At 43.1% G+C, this 18,918-nt stretch overlaps 1 protein-coding gene across 1 annotated transcript in view; it reads right to left on the minus strand.

Moving 5' to 3' along the window:
* The window catches only part of EIF3A (eukaryotic translation initiation factor 3 subunit A), a 49,448-nt gene extending 30,530 nt beyond the window's left edge, over positions 1 to 18,918 (minus strand). The window contains exons 1-7 of the mRNA XM_009245839.4: positions 15,637 to 18,918; positions 8,723 to 8,913; positions 8,436 to 8,572; positions 7,885 to 8,048; positions 6,218 to 6,417; positions 4,778 to 4,986; positions 734 to 905 (exon numbers count right to left, since the gene is read on the minus strand). Coding sequence (XP_009244114.1) covers positions 734 to 905; positions 4,778 to 4,986; positions 6,218 to 6,417; positions 7,885 to 8,048; positions 8,436 to 8,572; positions 8,723 to 8,913; positions 15,637 to 15,685 — 1,122 coding nt within the window. The 5' untranslated portion in view covers positions 15,686 to 18,918. The remainder of the gene's footprint in view (positions 1 to 733; positions 906 to 4,777; positions 4,987 to 6,217; positions 6,418 to 7,884; positions 8,049 to 8,435; positions 8,573 to 8,722; positions 8,914 to 15,636) is intronic.

An 18,918-nucleotide genomic window follows, 5' to 3' on the forward strand; every position in this document is an offset into this window, starting at 1 on the left:
AATTAAACCTCTTTTCTTTATAAATTACCCAGTCTCGGGTATTTCTTTTTTGTTTGTTTGTTTGAGGAGTCTCACTCTGTCGCCCAGGCTGGAGTGCAGCGGCACGATCTCAGCTCATTGCAACCTCCGCCTCCCGGGTTCCAGCGATTATCCTGACTCAGCCTCCTGCGTAGCTGGGATTACAGGTGTGCGCCACTATGCCCAGCTAATTTTTTGTTATTTTTAGGAGAGACCCGGTTTCGCCATGTTTGCCAGGCTGGTCTTGAATTCCTGACCTCAGGTGATCCACCTACCTCAGCCTCCCAAAGTGCTGGGATTACAGGCGTGAGCCACCACACCCGTCCTAGGGTATTTATAGCAGTGCAAGAACATACTAATACACCTAGCCTCTTCATATTTACCACACACAGCTTAATTAGTTTTCCTAGAGCCCCCATGAAATAAGCCATGACTCTTCTTGCCCATCATTACTTTTTCTCCTACTGACTGGCCCACAGTGTTCCCCAGAGCCAACCCAAGTCCTGCTAGATCAAAACTCCCACCAATTTAACCCCTGCTCACCCACTGGTGCGGAACTGCCTCAAGTGAACAGTGATTGACACCAGTGCTTCCCTGTCCATATATCAGAACCCTTGGCACTGAATCAGAATTCCTAGTATTTAATCATGAGTTATTAAACCTGACCACAAAGTTTTCTGCCCGAAGCTACAAAAATCCTCAAATTAATACTAACCATATCATTAATAAGGCCAATTCGTGTCGGTGGGGCTTGAAGACCTAGTAGTGTTGCAAGGCGACGCTGTTTTTCAACTATAATGCCATCCATATCCAGAAGTCGAGCAATATCCGTACGCTCAGGAGTAATAGGGATGGAAAGAGTGGCTAAAAGGACTCTAGTAGACATTCTATGGAGAACAAAGTTTTAAATCTGTTAGGTTTGTAAATGATACTTGATAAGCAGAAAAGCACTTCTCTTTAATCTTACGGTAAGGCGTGCTAGTGACAGAATGTGTACATCACCATGGTGCACAATACTCATAAATTACTATTCCATCAAAGCATGGGAGTAAGAGAAATGGACTGTGTTTAAACGAATACTTGGAGAATCAGGACTTCATCTATCCACTCAGTACTGTCAGCATTTTCTAGCTTCAGAAAAACATTGTGATTGGCCAGGCGCGGTGGCTCATGCCTGTAATCCCAGCACTTTGGGAGGCCAAGGGGGGCGGATCACGAGGTCAGGAGATCGAGACCATCCTGGCTAACACGGTGAAACTACATCTCTACTAAAAATACAAAAAATTAGCCGGGCGTAGTGGCGGGCGCCTGTAGTCCCAGCTACTCAGGAGGCTGAGGCAGGAGAATGGCGTGAACCCAGGAGGCGGAGCTTGCAGTGAGCCAAGATCGCGCCACTGCACTCCAGCCTGGGCGACAGAGCCAGACTCTGTCTCAAAAAAAAAAAAAAAAAGAAAAAAAAGATTGTGATTAAATGACAGAAAACGCACATTCATATACCCCAGACTTCCTTACAAAATTAAGGCAGGTTTAAAAACTAAGGAAATGGCTGGGCGCAGTGGCTCACGCCTGTAATCCCAGCACTTTGGGAGGCCAAAGCAGATGGATCACCTGAGGTCAGGAGTTCCAGACCAGCCTGGACAACATGGTGAAACCCCATCTCTACTAAAAATACACAAATTAGCCAGACATGGTGACAGGCGCCTGTAATCCCAGCTACTCAGGAAGCTGAGGCAGGAGAATCAGTTGAACCCAGGAGGCGGAGGGTGCAGTGAGCTGAGATTACGCCACTGGACTCCAGCCTGGGGGGCAGAGTTAAGACTGTCTCAAACAAACAAAAAAAAAACCTAAGGAAATAAGTGGCAATAAGGGAGAAAAAAATTTTAAGAATCACAAGTGAACACTATTATGGTAGTAAGGGAGAGGGGGAGACAAAAACCAGGAACTAAATTTTCACATCCCTGAAAGACAAGAAGTCAGGCTGCATTCAGAGCATGGCAGGACCCCAAAGACTGCGAGCCCTGGAGCTGAAGGGCTAGCATCTCCCCTTCGCCATTTCCAAGACTGTGAACTTAGGCAAGATACTTAGTTTTCTGAGTCATAAGGCTACTGCAAAGATTAAACCAAATAATGTACTAAGAGCTAGACAGCCTAATGCTCACTAGTATTATAGTACTCTCTGAAGGCAAGCTATGTGTCTGGAAGAACATGTTTTTCCTTAAAACAAACAAATGTCGGCCAGGTGCAGTGGCTCATGCCCGTAATCCCAGCACTTTGGGAGGCCAAGGCATGTGGATCACCTGAGGTCAGGAGTTCAAGACCAGCCTGGCTAACATGGTGAAACCCCGTTTCTACTAAAAATACCCAAAACAAAAAAACAAAAAAACAAAAAAAATTAGCCAGGCGTGGTGGCGCACGCCTGTAATCCCAGCTACTCGGGAGGCTGAGGCAGGAGAAGCGCTCGAACCCGGGAGGCGGAGGTTGCAGCGAGCTGAGATCGCGCCATTGCACTCCAGCTTGGGCAACAAGAGCGAAATTCCGTCTCAAAAAAAAAAGGATGTGAAAGTGACAGTGGATGCCATAATGGACACCATCTTCAAGAGTTTCTAAGAAAATATACCAGTGGCCAAGCGCAGTGGCTCATGCCTATAAATCCCAACACATTGGGAGCCTGAGGCAGGTAGATCACTTGAGACCAGAAGCTTTGAGACCAGCCTAGGCAACATAACGAGACCCTGTCTCCACAAAAAAAATTAAACATTAGCTGGACGTGGTGGCGCTCGCCTGTAGTCTCTGCTACTCAGAAGGCTGAGGTGGAAGAATCGCCTGAGCCCAGGAGTTCGAGGATGCATGCAGTGAGCTACAACACACCACTACACTCCATCCGGAGCAAGGAAGCAAGAGCCTATCAGAAAGGAAAGAAAGACCATATCAGAAAGCAAAGAAATAGAGAACAAAGGAGAGAAAGAAAGAAAATATACTAGTGGGACTCGTTTAATTGGTCCCATGAATTGCTCTAAAATAGTTTTACATAAGAAAGACAATTTGCTGTACATAATTCTACTGGATAACAAAATAATTGGTGGATCAATACAAAACAGGTGGTATGTGTGTTGCCTAAGTCCAACAGCATTTTTTTTTTGAGATGGAGTCTTGCTCTATCGTCCAGGCTGGAGTGCAGTGACACAATCTCAGCTCACCACAACCTACGCCTCCCAGGTTCAAGCCATTCTCTGGCCTCAGCCTCCCGAGTAGCTGGGATTACAGGCGTGCGCCACCACACCCAGCTGATTTTTGTATTTTTAGTAGAGACGGGGTTTTGCCATGTTGGCCAGGCTGGTCTTGAACTCCTAACCCTAAGTGATCCGCCCACCTTGGCCTCCCGAAAGTGCTGGGATCACAGGCATGAGTCACTGCGCCTGGCCAGAAATGTATTTTTTTTTTTAAGTGACAGAAAACAGGTTATATGTAATGTTAAAAATAATAAAATGGAAGACTATGCCTTCAGGGCTCATTTCCATAGTTTGTTGCTAGAGAAGTTTCTCTGAACGTGTGGAGCACATGGAAAAAATGGTCTATAGGTTGTTGGGTTATAGACCTTTCCTTTTATATTCATATGTATTTATATGAGAATAAACATGTCCCAAATATTCTACACTTAATATTTTGCAATCAGGAAAAAATGAATTGATAGAAGTATTTACCCTGCCGGGCGTGATGGCTCACACCTGTAATCCCAGCACTTTGGGAGGCCGAACCAGGAGGATCACCTGAGGACAGGAGTTCGAGGACAGCCTGGCCAACATCGTGAAACCCCATCTCTACCAAAAATACAAAAAATTAGCCAGGCATGGTGGTGCACACCTGTAATCCCAGCTACTCAGGAGGCTGAGGCAGGAGAATCGTTTGAACCCAGGAGGCGGAGTGAGAGCGCATCATCGCACTCCAGCCTGGGCGATAAGAGCGAAGGCTCTGTCTCAAGAAAAAAAATAAAAAATAAAAAAAGTCGGGCGCGGTGGCTCACACCTGTAATCCCAGCACTTTGGGAGGCGGAGGCAGGTGGATCATGAGGTCAGAAGTGGAGACCAGCCTGGCCAATATGGTAAAACTCTGTCTCTACTAAAAATACAAAAATTAGCCAGGCATGGTGGTGGGTGCCTGTAATCCCAGCTACTCCAGAGACTGAGCCAGGAGAATCGCTTGAACCCAGCAGGCAGAGGATGCAGTGAGCCAAGATTGTGCCACTGCACTCCAGCCTGGGCAACAATGCAACAAAGCAAGACTCTGTCTTGCAAAAAAAAGAAAAAAGAAAAGAAAAAAAAGTATTTTTCTTAATTTTCTATTTGTTCTAAGAATAGACTCTAAATACCTGTATGTGGATAGAACGCTCATCCGTTAAATGTGTTTTTCCTAATATTCAAATTTCTCAATTGGGCTTTTAGTGGAGTTACTTATCACCTGAGGTGAGGAGTTCAAGACCAACTACTGAAGCCCAAGAATACTGTTCAGGAAGGGCAATGTGCCTTGAGACGTCTGTAATAGTCACAACTGGGGGTGGTTACTACTGACATCTAATGGGTAGAAGCTGGGGATGCTGCTAAACCACCTGCAGTACACAGGACAGCCCCATGACTAAGAATTATCCAACCCAAAATGTCTGTAGTGCAGAGGCTGAGAAACCATGGCCTACAATATACCCATGTCATATAATAGACAATATCTGTTACAGAATTTCAACATTATCCAAGTATAACATTTTTACCTTTGCATCTCATCTTGTGTAAGATTCTTTCTCATTTCTCTAGAGAGATGGTAAAGACGATGGAGTGTAGATGCATGAAAAAGAGCATTTCCAGACTTCCAAAACACAGTTGAGACTTTGTTATAGTAATTTGCCATCAACTGAGGTTTAGGTGGTTTTTTAGACAAGGAGAATAGCCCATGAATATCTTCCACAGCTTTGAATGCTTCCTAAAATTAGGAGTATAAAAGTCATTGCATTCTATAACATGAAAAAAATATAATTCAAATTTCTATGAAACCTACAACACAGAAAACATAAAAATAGCAAATAAAATACCTTTGTGTGGTTCTCTTTACTCATGTATAATATCTATTTTAGAAAACTGCCACAATTACAAAAACACTAACTCCTTAAACGTTTTGAAGTTCTTTAGGAAATAATGGGAAGTAGACAGAGCAGACTCAAGAAAATATTTGCATATTATCCCATCACTTGGGGCAATATAAAGAAAAAATCTAGAAGGATATACAACAGATTATTTCTGAGTGATAAGATAATGGATGAGTATTTCTCTTCTTTTAACTTATGGATTTTTTTCTATAATGAGCATGTTTACTTATCTTCTACAGGTAGTATTTTAAGATGGGTATCCCTATAGAAAAGGAAACATGGGCAAGAACAAGACATCAAATCACACTTTCACTTGGCTCAAAGACTCCCAATTTTTAGTTTCTTCCTCTGTAATTTCAATCAAATATTGTCCGTCAAATATACAAAAGACTTCAAGGTCACATGACTACAAAATTATATGGAATGTCTTTGTAGGATTCTTAGAGAAAAAGGGCCAGGGAGAGGACTAGCTTCCTACCACCACCAAGATCTCCAATGCAAGACAGGCAGCTAAAGCACCACTAAGAAATCTAGAATAATCTACAGCAGCACTTCTCCAACAATCAGTAGTAAAGGATTCGGTTTTTTTTTTTAATTTCTAACCTCTTACCGAAGAATATAAAATACAAAATTACCACAAAAATGAAACAGAAAAAGCTCACTTTTTATCACAGTAAACACACACAAAATTTAAAATAAAATTGCTACTAAGAAACTTTGCATACGCTTTTCTACTCTATACTTATTTCATCACAGACCAGACAGTTTACAAATGACACCAGTCATGAAACCACACTTCAAGCAGCACTGGCAATGTATTGTTTTATATGTCAAGAAACTGGGTCTAAAAGAGATTATATGGTTTGGTCCAGAATTCATAGAAGGCAACTAGAAACAAAATATTCTGAGATTTCTTGTTCAGAACTTTTCCCAGTCCATTAGGCAACTTTAATTCCTTACCTTAGTGAAATTAACCAATGCATACCAAAATGAAGCTATTCATTAAGGGGGGAGAAAAGTAACACAGATTATTATTTCTAGGAAGAAAAGCTAATAGCTCCAACATACCTGCCACAATTCCATGCTGATAGCACTGTCCAACTGAACAAGTCTGGTTTCCAAATGCATGGACTGGCTCTCTGGATTATTAAGATTGATTGCCGTACTTTGGTTATGGTGGCGCTGAATCTGCGATAAGTGCATTCTCAAATTGTCACACAGTTTACGGAATTCAGCCTTACGCGTGTATTGGAGGCAGAATTTGAAAGCTATAAGCATAATTGTAAAATATATTAGGTACCTTCCACTATCTACTTAAATATTTGAATAGGTTTTATTTCACACATTAAGATCAGTTGTTTTAACAGGATTCACCAAACTCATCATTAGTCTTTGTGATGCAATGAGAATCAACTTATTTCATCCAGACTACCTTTTTGAGTGAACCCTAACAAAACCAAAGACATAATCACCGGTCCTTGCTTACAACTAAAATGTGGTGCTGGCAGAGTCTACAAATGGGAAACTAGAATTTAGATCTAGGAGTCACCTTTCAAAGACCCACCACTTTAAATCCTAAGAGTAAAAAAATCTAGTCTGAAATATCATGAACTTTGATATCTAACTTACATAGTAAGAAACAAGGTTCTGTACTAATTAAAACTACATAATACAAATTGAGGGCTTATAGTAACCTAATTTCAGCTGATTACAGATGAACTACTTGTTCTCTCATTTAAATGGACACGTTAATTTTTTTTACCGTCACATATGCAGTATTAGATTATTTTTTAGATTTCCTTTCCCCTTAAAAAGAGTATGTCTATTTTAACAGGCCTAAAACAGAGATGCAGTTTAACTTCAAGTTAATATTTGTATCAACAGCTATCAAAAAGTCCAGATTTACTTGTATGAAAGTGAAAATTCAGGCTGGGTAGAGCTGTAATCCCAGCACTTTGGGAGGCCGAAGCAAGAGGATCACTTGAGTCCAGAAGTCTGAGGCCAGCCTGAGCAACAATGCAAGATCCCAGCTCTTTTTAAAAAAAAAAAATAAATTAAAAAAAAAAAAAAAGTAGAGAACTCAAGTTTACTAAAAAAAATGGAAAAGTTTATTTTTTCAGTTATACAGAGAATTCCAAAATGACTTTAAAATGTCTTTCATTGTTACTGATGTTTGTGTAAAAAGAAAAAAAAAGATCTTTCAGATATCAATAAAATACAATTCACACAAAACTCCTTTAAAGAGTAAAACAAATTCCTTACTCAGTCATTTTGGTTTGGTTTTGGTTTTTGTTTTTTTTTTTTTTTTTGAGACGGAGTCTTGCTGTTACCAAGGCTGAAGTACAACAGTGCCATCCTGGCTCACTGCAACCTCCGCCTCCTCCGCCTCCTGGGTTCAAGCGATCCTCCCACCTCAGCCTCCTGAGTAGTTGGGATTACAGGCGTACACCACCATGCCCGGCTAAATTTTTTGTATTTTTAGTAGAGAAGGGGCTTCACCATGTTGGCCAGGCCGCTCTTGAACTCCTGACCTCAAGTGATCCACCCACCTTGACCTCCCAAAGTGCTGGGATTGCAGGTGTGAGCCACCACATCCAGCCGCAGTCATTTAATACTCATGTGAATGCCAACATTTCAATAAGGATAAAAACTAGTTCATTTTAAGCACTCTTCAGAAAATTTACTCCTCAGTCAATTTCAAAGCACTTCACTCAGATTTGATCTTCTCATCTTACCTTGCTGGGCAATATCATGGTATAGGCGCTCTACTCTAGAATTGTTTCTAAGAAGGTCCAAACACTGCCTGTAAGACTCCCACAGGAATTTAACCCACGGAGTTAAAAGTAATCTGTCAGTACGATCCTGAGTGTCTTCACCACTTACAGCACTTAGGAGAACACTACAAAGAAAAAAATGTTGAAAACAATTTTAGACAGTTTCCTACTTTGCCATGTGATTAAAAACCAAAACAATGTTCATCAGAAAACAGTGCAAATTCTTCCCACAATTTGTACACACTGCAAAGGTGTCACTATCTACTCCCTGAATTCCCAATCTGCATTATGTTCATTTAAATTGGTATTTGCCCTTCTATCTTAAGGCTGTCATTTTCCACTTCTATGAATTTTTATTACCTACATAAATTAATTGGTTACTATGCATTTAAAACTTCGAAGATTTGCATTTTTTTCTGATAAACATCTTCTTCAAAAGGAAATGAAGACCCATGTAAAAGAAAACACTAAGTTAACTATCAAAGCATTTATTAGAGGTCTAACCCACATACCTCTCAGGAGTTTGAATATTATCCAGATCCTCTATATCTAAGACCATCTGCTGAGATTCTTCTTTAGCAGCTTCAGTTTTTTCCTCTGCCATTTTCAAATATGCCCTAACAACATCCTCCAGAGATTTTATGTTCACCTAATCCAAAAATACAAAAACTCTTCAGAACTTATTTTTCCACTGAACCATAAGATGTTTTAAAGGCAAATTTTAAGAGAAATACAATATATTCACTTCAAAAGGTAAGTTCTTCGGCAGATTACTAAAAGCACTTGTTAAAGTTTGTACCTGTTGACAAATGTTCTTATACTGGTATAACCCCTCCTTTGCCAAGTGGCTCTTGCGAAGATCCACGCAAAGTTCCAAGTATTTCAACATAATTGGTTCGTGTATCTTTTGCCATGTTCTATGTTTTTTACTTTTCATAACATCATAAAGAACATCCAAAGCAGGCTGCTTTTTGCCAACCTCAAGAAATTCTGAAAAATTCAGAAGAATTAAAATTAGTTATGTACACTATACAAGAGTCTAAACTTTACCTTTTTAAACGGCTATTTCAATTCCCCAACTCATTACCAACTTTTTACCAAGTTACATTTATTTTTGACTTCTAAAGCTATGCCATTAATTATCAAAAGTAAAACAGTAGAAAGACCTGTACTGTGTTGAAATATGATCTACAAGTAAAACTGAATTTCACTGTATTCCACTGTGATTTAGAAGTTCCAGGCCGGGCGCAGTGGCTCATGCCTGTAATCCCAGCAATTTGGGAGGCCGAGGTGGGCCAATCACTTGAGGTCTAGAGTTGGAGACCAGTCTGGCCAATACAGTGAAACCCATCTCTACCAAAAATACAAAAATTAGCCAGGCGTGGTGGTATGTGCCTGTAATGCCAGCTACTGAGGAGGCTGAGGCAGGAGAATCACTTGAACCCAGGAGGCGGAGGTTGCAGTGAGCCGAGATCGCACCATCGCACTCCAGCCTGGGCGGCAAGGGCGAAATTCCGTGTCTCAAAAAAAAATAAAATAAAATAAATAATGTGTCAGTATTGGCTCATTAGTTGTTACAAATAAAAATCAACATGGGAGAAAGCGGGGGTGGTGTCAATGAAACTATGCACTCTCTTTGCAACACTGGAAATCTCAAACTGCTCTAAAAAAAATTTTTTTTTTTTTAAACAAAAAAATAGAAAAATGGGGCCGGGAGCGGTGGCTTACACCTGTAATCCCAACACTTTGGGAGGACGAGGAGGGCAGATCACTTGAGGTTGGGAGTTCAAGACCAGCCTAACCAAAATGGAGACACCAAGTCTCTATTAAAAATACAAAATTAGCAGGGCGTAGTGGTGCATGCCTGTGGAGGCTGAGGCAGGGGAATCGCATGAACCTGGGAGGCGGAGGTTGCGGTGAGCTGAGATGGCGCCACTGCACTCCAGCCTGGGCAACGAGAATGAAACTCCAACTCAAAAAAAAAAAAAGGAAAAAAAATAGAATACAAAGCAAAATAACTTACATTATTTTTTTCTTTTGAGACGGAGTTTCACTGTGTCACCCAGGCTGGAGTACACTGGCGTGATCTCAGCTCACCGCAACCAATTCTCCTGCCTCAGCCTCCTGAGTAGCTGGGATTACAGGCACCTGCCACTGGGCCCGGCTAATTTTTGTATGTTTAGTAGAGACAGGGTATCACCATCTTGGCCAGGCTGGTCTCGAACTCCTGACCTCGTGATCCACCCGCCTTGGCCTCCCAAAGTGCTGGGATTACAGGTGTGAGTCACCATGCCCAGCCAACTTATTCTTTTGAATTTATTATCCCGAGGCCGAAGGCATTCTATGTGGTAACATTTCAAAATCCAGTTCCAATTTTAAGTTTTATGTATATTGCTTGTTTCGAAATAGTCAAAAGCAATACCTCTACCACTACATCATTTCTGACCAAGGTTAAAATTTATCTTAAATTTCCTCATCTTTTATTTTCTTTTGTACACTTAATAGACTGGGGGAGAAAGAGGTTATTTAACCTATGTCAACTGGTTAAATTCATCTTAACATTCATTAATTGCAAATTTCACACACACACACACACACACACACACACTTCCCAATGAACATTTAAAAAATAATTTGGGGGAACTAAAACACTACACTAAAAAAAAAAAAAGTGGGGGGGCTTAAAACACTATATATATACATATATGTATCTCCTTTTTAAAAATATCATTGTTTATTTTCCTTGGAATAAGACTTTTTTTTTTTTTTTTTTGGATGGAGTCTCGCTCTGTCACCCAAGCTGGAGTGCAGTGGTGCGATCTCAGCTCACTGCAAGCTCCGCCTCCCGGGTTCACGCCATTCTCCTGCCTCAGCCTCCTGAGTCGCTGCGACTACAGGTGCTCGCCACCACGCCTGGCTAACTTTTTTTTTTTTTTTTTTGGTATTTTTAGTAGAGACGGGGTTTCACTGTGTTAGCCAGGATGGTCTCAATCTCCTGACCTCGTGATCTGCCCACCTCGGCCTCCCAAAGTGCTGGGGTTACAGGCGTGAGCCACCGCACCCAGCCAATACTTTTTCTTTTAAGAGCTACCTGATAATGGCCGGGCGCAGTAGCTCACGCCTGTAATCCCAGCACTTTGGGAGGCCAAGGGGGGCGGATCACGAGGTCAGGAAATCAAGACCATCCTGGCTAACACGGTGAAACCTCGTCTCTACTAAAAATACAAAAAATTAGCTGGGCCATGGTGATGCACGCCTGTAATCCTAACTACTTGGGAGGCTGAGGCAAGACAATTACTTGAATCCAGAAGGCGGAGGTTGCGGTGAGCCGAGATAGCGCCACTGCACTCCAGCCTGGGCAACAAGTCTCAAAAAAAAAAAAAAAAGTTTGCAACAGAATAAATCACAAAACATACTGAAATAAATCTTTGCACAATACCTTATATGAAATCACATTTTTCACATGCAAATAATGACAAAACCATTCACCACTGCATGAAAAAGTCCATCTTTCACCGAGTCAATCTTACTATCAAAAAAAAAAAAACTTACTAAATGAAACAAAGATGTAATATATAACTAGATACTTTGTTGAAATAAGCCTTTCCTTGTTGTCGGGGTGGCGGTAGGAGGGAAAAAACTTGCAGTCTTCTCCTGGTCTTCTCCTACAGTGAAGGTAAGGTTATTTTCTAAAATGTAACAGTACAGCCAGGCGCCTTGGCTCACAGGTATAATCCCAGCCCTCTGGGAGGCCAAGGCATCACTTGCGGTCAGAAGTTCCAGATCAGCCTGGGCAACATGGTGAAACCTTGTCTCCACTAAAAACACAAAAATTAGCCAGGCATGGTGGTGCACGCCTGTAATCCCAAATACTCGGGAGGCTGAGACTTTAGAATCACTTGAACCCAGGAGGTGGAGGTTGCAGTGAGCCAAGATTGCGTCACTGCACTCCAGCCTGGGCAATAGAGGGAGAGACTGTCTCAAAAAAAAAAAAAAAAAGAAAAGAAAATGTAACAGTACATTAGGCGTTCTTCCTAACTAACAAAAACAGTCTCTTATCAGCAAAAAACTTGGGAGTAAATGCATTTAATCGAATTTGTACTTTAAGAAAATCACAGCAGCAGCACTAAAATGACCTACTGTACCCAACTCCTAATCTAAAAAAGGCTTGTTTAGAGATGGAGCTGAAACCATTTTTCACTTCCTGAACAGCCAATTAAAACTTGATTCCTTAGCCAGGCACGGTGGCTCACGCCTGTAATCCCAGCACTTTGGGAGGCCGAGGCGAGCAGATCACTTGAGGCCAAGGGTTCAAGATCAGCCTGGGAAACATGGTGAAACCCCGTCTCTACTGAAAAAAAATTTAAAGATTAGCTGGGCATGGTGGGATACGCCTGTAATCCCACCTACTTGGGAGGGTGAGGCAGGAGAATCGCTTGAGCCCGGGAGGCGGAGGTTGCAGTGAGCCGAGATAGTGCCACTGCATTCCAGCCTGGCCAACAGAGCGAGATTCTGTCTCAAATAAATAAATAAATAGTTGGAATGAGAACAGATTTTTCATAATCCATGACAGTGAGTCTTCTGCCTTTGTCCTAATTTATATACAACAATTTAGTTCCTCTGAATTTTTTTTTTTTTTTTTTTGAGATGGAGTCTCGCTCTGTGGCCCAGGCTGGAGTGCAGTGGTACAATCTCAGCTCGCTGCAAGCTCCACCTCCTGGGTTCACGCCATTCTTCTGCCTCAGCTTCCTGAGTAGCTGGGACTACAGGTGCCCGCCACCACACCAGGCTAATTTTTTTCTATTTTTACTAGAGACGGTTTCACCGTGTTAGTGAGGATGGTCTTGATCTCCGGACCTCGTGATCCACCCGCCTCAGCCTCCCAAAGTGCTGAGATTACAGGCATGAGCCACCACGCCCAGCCTCCTCTGAATTATTTAATGGTGGTCAGGTGAAGCTTTTGAGGCTGGAAAAAACTATCATAAACTAAAGGTTCTATTTCAATACTTAAATATTGACTTCCAGATTAATATTATAGAAATAAAAACTAAAATCTAGAATTATAAACCTTACTGGATGGGTGAGCATTCGGAGCATACCTTCCAAATTCATTACTGAAAGTATGCATAAAGAAGTTTACATCAGCCCTTGATGTTTGCTAGTTTATTTGTGCAACAGACCAAATAGATATGCTATGTTACTCAATTTGTGGCCTTAATAGCTTTATTTTTTAAAGGCACTGGTTGTAGAACATAAACTATAATAAGGTCAGCAGCAGTTAGTTTGGCACTACTAACGATATAATACGAAAAAGGGGCCTTCTCCAAATGATTACAGGATACGAAATTCTTGCCTGTAACTGCTGGTCCAAGTTCTCACCTTCCTGAATGACTACTATAATTTTCCCCCAAAATATTGCTCATATATATGCTTAGGGTGACCTGAACGACTATCTACTTAAATTTATTTACATTTTATTAAGATAATGCAATAGATTAGGTCTAAATATTGTTGGGATCACAAATATTACTCATAAAACATTTAGATAAAATGAGATTATTTCCAATTAGGGTAATGCCCTTTGATCCTTCACTTATGTTTTGGAAGCAGTGCCCTGGACTATCCATAATCTGCTCACTTTGAGAAGGGATCCCTCAAGATCAAAGGTATGAGTTTCTACTCTGAAGGTAACGCATGCATCCCCATCCAACAGCTTCAAAGGGCTGCAAGCAAGGCGTCCCCAGTCTTTTTTAAAAAGCTACACAAACAAAACTCCAGTTTCCCCCCCAGTGTCCCTCATCTTGCCTACTTTAATTTCAGATCCTTTCCTTAACCTGCCCTTCATGAATCAAGCCTGTGTCAATTTAGAAACAGGAAAAAAATGTTTGATGCACATTACATATCTTTTCCATATCAAGTTCTTACGAAGATTCCAAAAAGGGAAGTGATAAAGGAAACAAGGCCTGAACACACCAAATATGTAATATGTAGGCCATTATAATGCTTTGGCCTACTAGCACGGGAAAAAAAAATATCTGTTGGGCAAAGCATGCAAATGACTGTAAAACACCGACAACAGCCATGCAGAGTAGTAATTTCATGCAAATCATTTTGTATACTACAAATTCTAAGTTTCGAAACGACGAAGTCATAAACTTTGCTACAGTTTGGTTTATAGTGACAAAGTTCCATTTCAATCTCTTCTTTCCGATGTATTAATATACATCCTAAAACTGCTTGTCTGCTCTAACCATTAGATCACTGGTTATCATTAGAATTAATTAGTGCTCACACGTATGTTGTAGTTTGAATAGGTTTTTAAAACAATTACTCCATTCCACACAATGTGGAATTATCCTATTCCACAGACCAGTTCCCTCTCCGACAAAAAGTGTTACTTTTACTTTAAAAAGTGTATGACCAACATATCTCTGGTCCTGCTAGATTATCAGTTTATGTGCTGACTCAAACTGCCGTTTTCACAAGATGAATTTTCAAAGAAGCTAACAAAATAAGCTCTCCAAACATAAAACTGTAACTCACAAGGTATATTCATCTACAACATGGGTAAAACCCGAAACTTCTATTTCGGTGATGGAAGAATGAAAATAAGAGCTATCCATGCCCTAACGATTAGAAAAATTGTCCGGTTAGAGGGGAAAAGAAAAAGAAAACCCTTAAACAAAGTTTCTTAAGCCCAGAGCCTAGCAAGAACATGTGCATCCCCAGAACGCCAATGTAATAAATGCCTTGGAGAGATCGCGGCACACAAGTTTTTCCCTCAAGCGCCAATGGCTGAAGTACACATATGGAAATAGAAATCGCAGAAAGCAGCACTGTGGCAGAAAAAAAGAGAAAAAAGGACTGATCTGGATGTCAAGAGACGTTGGTTTTAAGTCTCTTGGCTCAACAACTCCCGGAGTGACCTTGGGGAAACCTCTCTCTAGGCCTGTTTCGCTATCTTTAAGAGGAGACCTGAAGTCCCTTTACATTAACTCTATTCCAACTTCCAGTGATTCGAAACAGGCTTTCGGACTGCTTCTAACCAATGCCAGGAAAAAGGAAAAAACAAAAACAAAATAAAACAAAACAAAAAAACAGGAATCAGGTTAAATGGGTCAGAGGCCCCTAAGTGGATATAAAGCGGCTGGGTAAAGGGTAAGTGGACCCTCATCCAGCAAAGCACCGAGCGCGGCTTGGAGAGCGGGGGCGGCTGCGGGAGGGCCGGGGGTGGGTCCGTAGGGCTCCCGGCCCGGGCAGGAGGTGGAGCCGAGGCTCTCGCGTACATTGTCCCCGGGAGGGAGCCATGTTTCTTACTCCCCGGCACTCCCAGATGGCGGCCGGGGGCGCGGGCCCTAAGCAGACCAAAGCCCCAAGGACCTGGAGAGCCAGCGGACGCAGGCAGCGAGGAAGGAGCTCCAGCCCGGGTAGGGGCTGTCTCCCGGGCTGCGGTCCCCACGACGCACCCGGAGGCGGCAGGGGGAAGGAAGGGCCCCTGGGGCGACGGTTCCGGGCTCCGCGCCTCCCAGACCCCAGTTGATAAAGTGAGAAGGAAACCCATGCCCAACCACCGGCTGGGACAGCGGCGGGCAGGCCGCATCGGTCTCCTCTCCCCGCGCGGGCCGGGCGACGGAGCAGTGGGAAGCAGGCCCGCGCTCTCGACCTCGGAGGCCTCGGGCCGCCCCAGCCCGGCGAGCCTCATCAGCTACTCACCGTTGGCGCGTTTGAGGGCATTTTCCGGCCTCTGAAAATAGGCCGGCATCTTGGCGGCAGGCTCAGCTCACCCGGCGTCAGCGAACTCTCTAGTGGCCCGGGCCGGGAGAGGAGACGAAGGGGAACCAGCGTAAGGTTCCACGCGCCTCGCCAGCAGTCGCCCGCGCCCAGCCGGCCAGAGACGGAAAGGAAGGAACCACGTGACCTCCGCGCGGCGGCCCTGCTGCCGCCCAGGCCCCGGATGTAGGGGGCGGGTCTCCGTATGCGCAAGCGCGCTGGCGTCACGCACGCCGACAGACGTGGCGGCGCCAGAGTCCTACGCGCGCAAGGTCCAGTTCCACTCTTGGGCCTGTCCTGGGTAGCGTTAGGGAGACGTTCCCAGGCTCTTCAATCTTGGAGCGAGAATTAGGGTAGGAAGGGTGGGTGTGGGGTTAGAGTTTATGCCTGGAGAACAAGCAAACTTCTGCAGATTGATTTTCAAAGCGACTTGTGCAGAGTCGTGCAGTTACAGTAAGGTCCCATCCAGCCAGGGAATCGCCTGTCTTGGCTACCTGAAAATGCTGAGTTTAACGAAAACGCAGTGAGCAGGTGTCATCAGGTCAGCGCCGCTCAACAGTGAGGGACAAGCATGGGGAACAGTGACGCCTAAAATAAACAAGCAAGGTTCTTTTATATCCTGGTAAAGTAAAAAGTTTGTGTCACAGGGATTGCCTTGAGAAATGGAGGCTCTCAGAGGGGGCGAGTCGGGACAGAGCGACCTGGCAAAGGGCGAAACGCCCTGGAGCACAGCAGACTTGCTTGGTGTTTGAAAACACGGAAAGGAGTGTCGTCACTTTTTACATACAGCGCACGTCACAAACAAATTAAGAAAAATTAGTGTTAGTGAAAAAAATCAATCTGAGAGGCCTTTTATTGTCGCTTAACAATTTTAATGTTCGCAGACGAAGTACTTTACCTAGAATTTGAAAACCATTTGAACCGAATCTAATTCTCAAGCCCTTGGTACGAAACAAAGGTGAGCTCAGAAGGAAAATTTAGAAGGCAGCAGTGAAATGGATTATTGTCAGTGTATTAACACATTTAATAGACGAGATATGTGAGTTAATGAATGAGGAAATCGGCCGGGCATGGTGGCTCGCGCCTGTAATCCCAGCACTTTGGGTGGCTGGGGCGGGTGGATCACCCTAGGTCAGGAGTTCCAGACCAGCTTGGCCAACATGGCGAAACCCCGTCTCTACTAAAAATACAAAAATTAGGCCTGGCGTGGTGGCTCACGCCTGTAATCCCGGCGCTTTGGGAGGCCGAGGCGGGCGGATCACGAGGTCAGGAGTTCGAGACCAGCCTTACCAACATGGTGAAACCCCGTCTCTACTAAAGATACAAAAAATTAGCTGGACGTGGTGGCGAGCGCTTGTAATCCCAGCTACTCGGGAGGCTGAGGCAGGAGAATCGCTTGAACCCGGGAGGCAGAGGTTGCAGTGAGCCTAGATCGTGCCACTGCGCTCCAGCCTGGGTGACAGAGCGAGACTCCGTCTCAAAAAAAAAAAAATTAGCCGGGCGCTGTGGCGGGCGTCTGTAATCCCAGCTACTCGGAAGGCTGAGGCAGGAGAATCGCTTGAACCCGGGAGGCAAAAGTTGCAGTGAGCCAAGATCGGGCCACTGCACTCCAGCCTGGGCGACAGAGGGAGACTCCGTCTCAAAAAAAGAAAAAAAAAAAAATGAGAAAACCACAGGATATACACACAAAAAGCATTTCCCCCTCATTACTTCTGCCTCCACAAAGATGGGTTTTTTTTTTTAATTTTTCAACATGAACTGTTCTACTACAGGAGAGGTTTTTCTGTTTATCTAAATTGATCACTAGAAAGAAGATTCGGGAAATATAGACATGGACCCAAAAAATCACAAATTCTAAAGAAGTTTATTTTAAAATTAATTTCAGAGAGCTCGTCCTCCAGAATGCTTAGACCATTCTATGTGTCTGAGCTTACTCAACAAAAAAATAAGAGCCGGGCAGGGTTGATAAAAACAAGTACTGAGAAGCTATAGGAACTGTTTTATGGGCAGGATCAAGAGACTTGTTTGTGTATATAATAATTAAGTCAAAATTAAAGAGTGAAACATATGAGCACATACTTCTTTTACGAGATGTAGACAGAGAACTATTTAGCAGCCCATAGAGAGATGCAAACAAAATAAAGGAAAGTTTATCTAAAATATCAGAAAAAAAGCTTGCTGACATTCATAACTTTATGTTATCATTTCTCAAAGAAAACAGTAAAATGGACCGGCATGATGGCTCACGCCTGTAATCCCAACACTTTGGGAAGCCGAGGTGGGTGAATCACAAAGTCAGGGGTTCGAGACCAGCTTGGCCAACATGGTGAAACTAAAGATACAAAAATTAGCTGGGCATGGTGGCACGTGCCCACAATCCCAGCTACTTGGGAGGCCAAGGCAGGAGAATCACTTGAACCCTGGAGGTGGAGGTTGCATGAGCCAAGATTGTGCCACTGTACTCCAGCCTGGGCAACAGAGCGAGACTCCATCTCAAAAAAAAAAAAATAGTAAAATGGCCTCATTCGTTATTACTCATTATTTGGTATGCCTACAACAACACAAACACTAGAAACTTAGGAGATAGGCGGGGCGCAGTGGCTCACGCCTGTAACCCCAGCACTTTGGGAGGCCGAGGCAGGCGGATCACAAGGTCAGGAGTTTGAGACCAGCCTGGCCAATATGGTGAAACCCTGTCTCTACTAAAAATACAAAAATTAGCCGGTCGTGGTGGCAGGCCCCTATAGTCCCAGCTACTTGGGAGGCTGAGGCAGGAGAATCACTTGAATCCAAGAGGTGGAGGTTGCAGTGAGCCGATACCGTGCCACTGCACTGCAGCCTGGGCGACAGAGCAAGACTCTGTCTAAAAAAAAAAAAAAAAAAAAAAAAGAAACTTGGGAGATAAAATGAAATCTAGTATCCCTACATATAGATCCTTTTGCCTTTCAAATTATTTAAAGTATATAAAGCATTTAGTAATATAACAAATGATCGTATATGTGTATTTAAATAAAATTATGTACAGTCTAGTGGCATTTTGGGAATGAATAAAGGTGTAACATCAATTTCCAGGATAAATTTACCTATTAAATTCAACCAACGTGGCCAGGCACAGTGGCTCCTGCCTGTAAACCCAGCACTTTGGGAGGCCAAGGCAGGCGGATTGCCTGAGTTCTGGAATTCGAGACCAGCCTGGTCAACCTGGTGAAACTCTGTCTCTACTAA

The sequence above is a fragment of the Pongo abelii genome, chromosome 8 (genome assembly GCF_028885655.2).
Source record: "Pongo abelii isolate AG06213 chromosome 8, NHGRI_mPonAbe1-v2.0_pri, whole genome shotgun sequence".
NCBI classification, from domain to species: domain Eukaryota; kingdom Metazoa; phylum Chordata; class Mammalia; order Primates; family Hominidae; genus Pongo; species Pongo abelii.